The sequence below is a fragment of the Anser anser genome (genome assembly GCF_964211835.1).
Source record: "Anser anser genome assembly, chromosome: 1".
Taxonomy (NCBI): domain Eukaryota; kingdom Metazoa; phylum Chordata; class Aves; order Anseriformes; family Anatidae; genus Anser; species Anser anser.
The window spans coordinates 184,015,748-184,025,655 of record NC_139720.1 but is presented as its reverse complement, the minus strand read 5'-3'; the positions used below and the strand labels follow the sequence as shown (position 1 = coordinate 184,025,655).

The following is a 9,908-nucleotide window of genomic DNA, read 5'->3' as shown; positions in this document are numbered from 1 at the left end:
CTTGAGATTTTTTTTTTTTCCCTGCGTGCCAAATGCAGCACTGTCAGTCTGACAGGTTTGGATGCATTTGATGCATTTTGGGGTTGTGAGTAATAATAGCAATAAAACCAAGATAGCCTGAAAAGTTTCAATGGAAACCCAGTCTGGGCATTTCCAGTGGTCGGTGTCACTTGGAGGCACCTGGTGTGGGACACAGGAGCCTCTAGCAGATCCATGCTGATCATCCCTGAAACCAGGAGGGGTTTGAAAGGAAATCTTTTCCTTCTGGCCCTTGCTCCCCTTTTAAACTCCTCTTTGAAGCACATTGTAAAATCCTTCAGCACCCAGCTTTATAATGCTGCCTTCAGAGGGCTGAGGCCACACCTTGAACGGGCCAGGCCAGCGGGGAGATTTACGCCGCGCCCCGCTCTGCACCCGGCCAGGGATGCGCAAACCTCCCAAAAACGGCCAAAATGAGCCTAGGGCGGGACAGGACAAGTGGCCACCCACTGCGGGGTTAGAGATAAGGATGAGGGAAGGGGCCAAACAGATTTAAAAGGCCACAGCCAGGCCTGGAGCTAGGAGGGGAAGGTGATGGTTGGCCCAGCTGTTCTGCTCGAGTCCCTTGAGCACCAGGCAGGGGCTCTCCGCACCCTCCAGCTGGTGTGGGGAGGCAGGGAGGCTGCCACAGCCTCACGTCTTCCCCTCAGTCCGTCACAGCCTTCCATGGCCCAAACCAGCAGCACTGGCAGGCCTGGCCCAGCTCGGTACAGCCCAGGAGGGGAGATGGATGTAGCCAGGCTTGGCCAGGCTTGGGAGCTGAAAGAAGAGAGAAGAGCCCTGGGGAAAACTCCTGAGGAAGAAGAGGAGAGTGGAGACCTAACTCCCCTCAGCCCGAGTGAGTCCAGGCCACCCATGCTGTCCCAGCCCCGGCTGGTGAGGAATGAGACCCTTCGAGAGGTGGCTCTGCGCAGCAAGCTGTCCCGAGTAGTCGATGCGACTTCCCGGCTCATAGAAGTAGAGCAAACCCTCTTGCTCCCTCTCATACAGAAGCATCCTTTTCCTCTCCACCCAAAAGTAAGTATGGGAGACACAGGAGAAATCTTTCTTTTTTTTTTTTTTTTCCCTGAGTGTTTTTTTGCAGAAAGGCTGTTGACTACACTGATAACTGCATGCGCTGGGTCTTGCCATGTGGACTGGAAGAGTTTCATGACAATTAATTCTCATTTAAGCCTATAGCCTTCAATACAGTCAAAAAACTACTGATCGTTCAGTATAATTGCATCATGGGGGTCCAAAACACTTCTTGTCAGAATGGAGGTTTGCTTACATGCTGAGTAGCCTGGAAAGATTACTTAGAGCTTTTTCAAAAGCTAGTTTTAACCTCTTTCCTAAAAGAGCCAAAAAACAACACCACAAGACGCAGCGATGACCAGTAACCTGCAAGTGAAATTACCAACCAGCAGAGCTCATGGCTGTTCCATAATGATACACCATACATCCAGCATGTGAGACCCAATGAACATTTACCTGAAAAAAAATCTACAGTTTTCTGAAAAGTGCAATAATTATGTATATTCACCCAGGAGGAAATTAAAGAAAAAGCCTAGATATGAGCTTGCAAGTGATGGGTTTAGGGGTTAGTTAAGGAGTCTGATGTGTCTCATTTTAAGTCAAATTACTTTGTCATGCCCCAAAACTCTTGCCTTTGGATGAATCTTGAGCGTACCATGTAGAACAAGATGGCAGCTCTTAGCCAATTTCTGGTAGCAGAGGTGCATTCCACAGAAACCCCATTAGCAGTTGGCACCAATTGCTGAGCCAGTTAAGCTACAGATAAACCTGATCTTTTACTTTTATGTTAACCTTTCCAGCACAGACCAGCACAGTGTGGAAAGCTGGGGGATAGGGAAACAGCAAAGAATTAGCCAAAAAGTCTTATCTGGTGGATAAATGTTTGTGAATAAAACTTTGCTATGGCTTCTCAGTTTTGGTGATGAATTTGAGATATTGCCAGACACTGTTTCCACAGGTGCTTGATCAATGTACAGAGTCTGACTGGCTTTGTTGAAAAGCCAGTTTTGTTGTGAAAAATCAAATCCAAGCTATCTCAACTTACTATTCAGCCACCAAGAATCAGAAGCAACCTTTGAAAATGTGGGTCCTAATCACCTACAGATGGAAGGTGTGATATTGGAAGCTGTATATGAGTGTGTTAAAAATCAGCTAAAACTGTTAGATATCCCTCTTCAGAAATGAGGGTACAGTGATAGGTTGGACTTCTGTAAAATCAATTTTCCAGTAAGACTTCTTCATTACTTCTAATTTAAAATAAACAAGACTAATGACATTTGTTTTTGTACAAACAAATGTTGGATTTATGAAATGCAGCCATCTCAATGAAGATTTTATTTTCTTCCTCTTCTTTCCCAGAATTACTTTAATACTACTTTTGTGAAAGTATGTGTTTAGATACCACTGGGAATACTGTTTACTTTGGATTCTGGTTTTCCTATTCCACTCAAATTTAAGTTAATTTATATTTTTTTCACTGAAAACCCATTATCATGACCCATTGAGCTCCAGGACTTTTTCCCCTTCTCTTTTACAATAGGGTTACATCAATTTTGCACTAGGTTTACGCAGACTCTGCATTATGGATAACTGACCCCTTAGCTGCGAGTAGTTTCACTACTGCAGATTTGATTTTGAAGCAAATTGGATTTCAAGGGATCCATTTATATTATAATCTCTTCATAAATTCAGATGAACAAGCCTTTAAAAATAAGCTCTTAGCCAATGAGTTGGCCAAAATCCCTTCAACATGGAAGCCCATGGTAACATATCCTTCTAGTCACTGTTTTTAGAAGGAAAACTCTGGTTTTACGGCTCAGAGATAATCATGCTTGCTAGTAGTCAGTATCTGGTACTTCTTGTTTCTTGATATATTCATGCCTCTTTCTGGGTTTTCTTGACAATCCTGACTTTACTGTTTCTCATTTGTTTTGGGGTTGCTCCTTGGTTGTTTTTTATTGATTTATGGTATTGATATTGGTTTATCAACTGAACTGGTTAAAAAAAATCATTCTATACAATGGCCCCAAAATAGATAGACATAGGTTTGGAAAAAAAGAAGACTTAAGGAACTGGAGGAACAACATTTAAATTGCCCATTGCCTGTAAGTATTGGAAATACGTCCTGCTGTGTCCCAGTACGTTAGACGTTGTCGGTCCTTAGCAATTAAAAGGTGGGCATTAACTTCTAATGAAAAGTGACACCTTTGCAAGAATTTGGAGCAAATCCTTTATTAGTGACAGCAAGCATGTCATTACTGATTTTGCATGCAGTACGACCGTGAAGAGTCTGCTTAGCCATGCTGTCTGCGTGAAGATGGGAGGGCGAGAGGCCCCTTTCCCCCTGCCTCGGGACACAGACGACCGCATCGCCTCACTGCCTGACCAGCTCTTTACTGGCATCAGCACCCACAAGGAACTCCTCGTGCCTTCTGCCTCCACAAAGGCTCCCTGTAATAACGTCCATGTTTTCTCTCTTCCGTAATTACACACTGCCAAGGCGAACAGAATGGCCTTTTTTAACGGAGGGAGAGATTCGGTATTTTAAGCAGCAATTTGAGTGCATTTGAAAAGGAAAAATAAAAGGTAGAAAAGCTTCCCGAAATAGCAGTGTGCGGCTTGCCCTGGCTGTGCTCAGGTGCAGCTATGCATTACTCCAGCTTTTTGATAACATCCTGTCTCCTTCACTGGAGTTACCAAGGGGTCGCTCGAATGGTACTAAATCAGAAATGTGTAGCGGATTGGACTGGGCCAATCTTGATGGCAGCCAGCAGGGAGTGGAATATAAATCATACTAAGAAGTTAAAATAGCCGTCCCGTTTGCAAAACAGTCATGGTATTTTCTTTAAAGGGGAAAAGAAAATACTGTCCTTTAGAGGTGCCAGATTGGCAGGGCAGGATAATAAAAAAACTTCTGACTGTGCAAGTTTCTACTGCCCCTGTGCTGCAGTGCTGCTTCTCTGCTGGCTGTGGAAGAAGGAGAAGGTCAGGGTGGCAGGCTCTGGGGCAGCATCAGCAGACCCGCACGTTTACCATAATCCCCTTGTCCTAAATTTCCCATTGGGGTGAAACAGTGCAGCTGCTGTGAAGTCGGCCCAGTGGCCCTTAGCTTGTACTGGGAGCAAGCTGCTTCACTGGGACTTGAGCAGCGGCATGAAGGCAGCCCTGCTGAGCTTTCCACAGGCAGGCAGCAGTGCCAGTTGCTCTGCTTTCCTGCTGTATCGAGACCCATCCCTGGAGAGCAAAAGAGAAACCCCAAGTTCAGTGCAGACCAAACAACAGCACAGCATCAGGCATCGCTGTGTCTGGCCACAGGTGAACCCAGAGGTATCGTGCTCCCCGGCAGAGCAGCCAGCAAAGTCTGGTGCAGCTGAGCATCTCTGCACAGCATGAGCACAGGGCTCTTCACCTAGGGGATCTGCATGTTTTGGGGAAGGAACACGGAGGGGATGGCTGTTAATACATGCCATATCTAATGGTATTTAATAAGCTTGTTTTCTGCTTGCTGATTTCCTGACACAAATCAGAGATCGGTTCTCAGTGACTAGTTCTTCCTTATGCGAGAGATCTGAAGACTGATTCATAAATAATGGCTTAGGGGTGACGGAAATGAGATAAATTGCTTTCATTAGAATTCGCATAAAACAGCAGCAGACTCCTCGCTTGCCACCACACATTGAACAAATGTGCCAGCCTGCACGTTTTTCATTTTGCAGTCACTGATATTATGAAGTTGTTCCTGGACCTAATAGCTTTGAGCGTTCATTTTTAAAAGTAATTAATATGAAGGCTGATCCTGGAAAAAATTGCCTCACCCTCCATAAAGTTATTTGCAAGCTGTAGGCATTAATACTCGTTTGTGTGGATATTTTTTTTAAATGCTGACAAATGAACGATCTGAAGTTTTTCAAGTGAGGAATTGCCTCCAAGATCTTTCTGGAAGCTCGGAGGAAATATGCCTAGGCGGTTCCATTTTATTAATACGATAGTGCTGCACTCCGCATGCATCTGCACCTGCTGTGTTAGAGAGAGACTTTACAAAAGCAAACCACAGAATGAACTACACCAGGGGCTTGGGGCATTATTTTTTCTACAGAAATAGTAACTTTACAAGAAATTATTAATGACTCCACCATTTTTTGGCAGTGCATATCTTAGGAGAAATCTTCCAACTGCAACTGCTTTAGAAAACGGGGTGAGAGGTGGGTACCAACATGAGGTGGGGCTCATCAGTCCCTCAGAGGCTTCCCTGCAACTTTTCTGAGAAGCTCAAGCCGTGTTCCCTTCAGAGTCATCACTGAGAAGGAGTCACTTCCAATTTCATTTCATCCCAAAACAGGCATCGGAGGTCAGATAAACCATTCCTGTCTCTCCCCGCTGACCGTGTGCGGAGTCTCCAGGAAGAAGCTCAAGCTCAGACTTTTTACCCAAGGGACGCTGCAGGAATCACTTTTTCAAAGAGAATTTTATTCCTCCAGGATTTGAGCCATCCTGATAAATTATTCCGGAAAAACATAAAGTAGGTCAGTGGGGGTGGAGGCACCGAGTTACCAGGAATGGACATTAGGAGCTCTGGCACTCCAGCCCCAGCTCCCAGATTTTGGCCTGCTGACTGTGCAGAGCATCCAGCACCTGGAGCAGGGCACCACCACTGCCACTCTGTCCTCAGTGGAAATTTTGTCTACCAGGGTGCACGGAGATTAAGCAAAAATGTTGAGGGTTGGCAGCCGACCAGGGTCTAAAATTTGAGCATGCTAAAGAAAAAGGCAGCTGTCTGTTAGAGCCAGCTGTAGGAGTCTGTTTGATGGGTCAGGTTGGCGTTTCAGAATAAAGTAAAAGATGGAAACAGGCAGTTTGTATCTTCTGTAAAGGAGCCTTTATAAGAGCGGCCTCTTCATAAACCTGAAGCAAGTTGGTGGATAGGATCAATTTTACGTTAAGGTTCGAAAATAAAAGTTGGGCCATCAGAAACATCCTGAAACTTCAGCCTACCACTGAGTGACAACTGCATGAAACAGACCCAGAGCAGTGGAAAATTTTAAGCCATAAATTAGAGAGCCTTGAAACCAGTAGGCCCTGCTGTTTTTATTCTGGGGGAGGTTCTTTATTAACTCATCTGTCTAAACATATGGATCTTGACAAACGAAAGCTGCAGGGAGGATCCGCTCCTGTCCTGCAATTGAAAACACTTAAAATCAAATCACTGCAGATATTCCTGTTAGCATCTCCTAAATGGCGAAATACCACACGAACTGCTGCTCTCTATCAGTTCAGCTCACAAGTGCCCTGTTTCCTGAAGTTAAAACGGAAAGAATTTTTAGTCTGAAACTTTTGCTTCAGTTAGTTACAGCCCGTTTTCACTGAAAGGAGAGAGATAAGTCAAGTTTTTATTCTCTGTCATGTACCCTATAGCTCCCATGTGCTGGACACCTGCGAAAGCTAGCAAAGCTAGCTTGTTTACTTAGCGCAATTTATTTGACCTTTTAATATATTTGAGTAAGGATTTTATACCTAAGGCAACTTTACAGAACAGATTTGAAAGGTGACCTTCAAAGGAAACATCAAAATCTTTCTGAAAAAGGAAACTTTGGAAATATATGTGAAAAAGGCTGCTTTTTTTCAGCTAACCTCCTGACTCAGGACTCCCTGGCTTTTCAGCACAGGGGCGTACCAAAGCGATGAGTTCACCTTGCCCACAGCAGACCCACAAGTGCTGTGGTACAATACCTAAGGGCCCAAGAATGGTGTTGGATGGCTAGTTTAGATATTTCCATGCTGAATGCCTTCTGTTTGCTGGCTGGGGCAGCCATGCAGCACTGTTTTCAATGCTAACCCACATTTTCATCCTCCAACTGCAAATCCTTTTTGCTGCTACCATTATGAAGCTGGGATTGTCTAGGTGAAATGGAGTTCCACCTTCAAAGAAACTGGTTTCTTTGTTTCTTTTAATAACAAAGGTAGACCCACAGTAAGTCTAAACCTGCATAATTTTAAGAAAAACATTAAAACTCAATTTCCTCTCAGATAAAAGCAGAGGCTACTACTATCTGTAAGAGTAAATATGTCAAGTAAAAGGGGTAAGAGGTGCCACAAGCTATGGGAGAAGGTTCCCTTGTCCCCTACAGTTTGTCCAGACACCTTCATTGTGTGTGAGACTTTGTGAAGGCACAGGCTCTGCCTGAGGCCACATTTGCACGTCCATCTTAGGCTGGCAGAGGCTGATCCTGCTGCCAGAAGATGTTTCATCCACTTCACCTCCAAATGTTCATTCTCACCATTGAGCTGCTCCTCTCTTCATACTGACACAGCCCTTTCCTAGATCAAACCAGGCTGGGGAACCATTGTGAGTTAAAACTCTGCTTTTGCCACCTGCTCCTACCTTTTTTAGGCAGGGGTAGGAGTAGATGGGTGTAGGGAGAGATGTTTTTTCTTTTAGCAGATGCGTGGAGTAGTTGTACACCACCTTATAGGGCTCACGAACCTACTTTGGCCCTGCTCAACAGCAGACAGAAGGTTGTCCCTGCCTGACAAGATCCTACAGCCAGTAGCACTACAGGTCCTTCAGGGGAAAACAGCTCCACTTAGCTTTTTTTCTAAATCGGAGCAGGAAGGGCTTTCCAGGAGTTGCAGAGTGTGATGTTCATTGAAATGGGTAAAGGAATGCATTTGCACCAGGCAGTGCAGGTGTTCGAGCATCACTTCTCACACCCTGCTACATCAGAGGGATTGTGAAGCCTTCTTGTTTCATCGTGGTGTGCAACTAGCAGGGTTGTCGGGGTCACCTGCCTCACTGGGGATGCCAGCCACCTCTCAGATGGGGTACACCACACAGAAGCGGTGCTTCAATGAAAGCTGCTCTCACAAAGTGCCCTTGGGAGCCACTGGGGGCTCTCCAGAGACATCTGGGTATTGCATTTTCCTGAGGTCCTACTCTCGCCTGTCAGGTTATGGGGAGTTGAATTGCTGAGGACAGCTACTAAAGCTCTGTCTGGTAGAAACGGAACTAAGAAAAATTTAATTGCTGACGCCTGGGGAAGACAAATGACCCTTAAAAGTGAGTAGGTGAAACTGCTACCTAAGGCTTCCTGCCAAGAGCGTTTGCAGCAGCATTTAATGGTTACACTACATGTATCTCAAAACTAAAGATGTTTCACACTAAATCAGAGATGAACATTCATGGTTAGGAAGTTTGTGCCTAGAAAATCATGCCTAGAAAACTTGGGGGAGCATTAGTTTTCACTCACTTCTTTTTGGTTTTGCTTTTAGGACAGCATTGAGTTTAGAAACATCTGTAGTCATATGGCTCTACAAAGAGAGGGACAGCAATTTGAGAAGGACCTGCATGAAGCACACCAGTGTTTGAAGACCATCATTGAGAAACTCATTTGGTCACTGGCAGTTTTCCCCTCAGAACCTTATATCCCAGTCCGATCTGTGCTGAGACAAATCCTGCAAAATCTCCTGGCAATGTGAGGCAGCAGGCTGTTTGGCCAAGGAACAAGTGATGCATGTGAGCTGTAACAGTCCCATAAAAATAACAGATAACTTGAAAAGTGAATCTTGGAGATCTCACCGTAGCAAGAGTTCCTGTTGACTTCACATCAGTGGAGACTTCCCAATGGAGATGATGTTCCTGCAAAGTACTGCCTTCTTATATCAAACTCATACCCGAGTCATATAAATGGGAGCTGGGAACATCTCCAGAAGTTGCTCTGGAAGAACAGGAATGCGTTCTTAAATAATAAGGTCTCAAAATGAAGACCGAAAGGTAGAGGCTGAGATTACAACCATTAAAAATCTATATTTTCATCACAGCTCAGACAAATGTGTTTCCAAGTTATTATTAATGGATTGGATGCTTGGTAGAGACAGAGAAAATATAGGGTGTAACTACGGACCCTTTCACGAGAAGGTATATGGCCTGCTTACACTGCAAGTAAAGACAGCCTGCTAAATCTTTATTGCATTTTACCACAGAAAGCTAACAAATCAATGGAAAGGTGAAGGTGTGGTATCTTCCACTGAGAAAAGAAAAAGAAAAAAAGAAGAAAAAATATGTGGGACCTATGGGATCAATTGCTTTAAAGCCATAAAAGGTCTTGGTAGATGATCCAGTGGAGGTGAATGGAAAGCAAAGCAAAAGAGGCATTAACACGGTGAAGCAAAGGTATTTATAAACTGAGGTGAAACATTTGTGAAGATTGCTTTGCAGAGCTTTCTCAGCCCCTGTGACTGAGTAGCAGACAGCATAAAATTCTGCTCTCCTACTGCCAAATCAGGAGGGTTTATGAAGTCACTTACTGCTGTCAAACAGCTGCAGCTGTAATGCTGAAAAGAGGCATTCCCCCCTCTTTTTGCAATAAGATTTAATGTCTGTGTGATTGCTGAGCAGGAATAACGGCTTGTAAAACATTTTTTTTCTTTTTCAAAGGGATAAATTAAGCTCCTTTTAACTGTGATTTGGGTAGTAGGTGAGGGAATTTTGTAGACTATGAGATAGAAAAGTATCTCTTTCCATTGGCTAGAGGAGTGAATTTCCACATGTGATTTTTTCTTTCTTTCTTTCTCTCTCTCTTTTTTTTTTTAAATGTGTGATCATGAACATCATCAGCTGAATACTTTCCGAGTGTGGTTCCATACTCTGATTGATTTGCCATATTTTATGTTCACACTTTAAATGTTACACTGGTGTCATTCTCACAGCTATAATTAAGGCTACCTCAAAACACTTATTCACTGGCTCTTACTGTGAATGCAGACAACGGCCCCGGGTTGAAATTTTGGGGGATGTCGCAGCTCAGAATTCATTTAGACATGGGAAGAAAAACTGTGAAGGTTGGGTAAGAACCAGGTAT

The 9,908-nt window shown here is 44.1% G+C and overlaps 1 protein-coding gene across 1 annotated transcript; it reads left to right on the top strand.

Annotated features, from left to right (window-relative positions):
• Window positions 1–470: 470 nt before the first annotated feature.
• On the top strand, window positions 471–9,385 carry DLEU7 (deleted in lymphocytic leukemia 7). Its single transcript, XM_083800270.1, has 3 exons — window positions 471–1,210; window positions 2,746–2,816; window positions 8,320–9,385. Exons 1-3 carry the CDS (start codon window positions 574–576, stop codon window positions 8,524–8,526), a joined length of 915 nt encoding a protein of 304 aa, XP_083656396.1. The 5' UTR covers window positions 471–573; the 3' UTR covers window positions 8,527–9,385.
• The last annotated feature ends 523 nt before the right edge of the window (window positions 9,386–9,908 follow it).

What these genes read in the sequence shown, in the direction of transcription:
- DLEU7 (XM_083800270.1), top strand. Translation starts at nt 574, where the DNA reads ATGGTTGGCCCAGCTGTTCTGCTCGAGTCCCTTGAGCACCAGGCAGGG. An exon ending in GACAATTAATTCTCATTTAA is followed by an intron (nt 1,211 to 2,745) that starts GCCTATAGCCTT and finishes TCATAAATTCAG; the next exon opens with ATGAACAAGCCTTTAAAAAT. An exon ending in CTTCAACATGGAAGCCCATG is followed by an intron (nt 2,817 to 8,319) that starts GTAACATATCCT and finishes TTTTGCTTTTAG; the next exon opens with GACAGCATTGAGTTTAGAAA.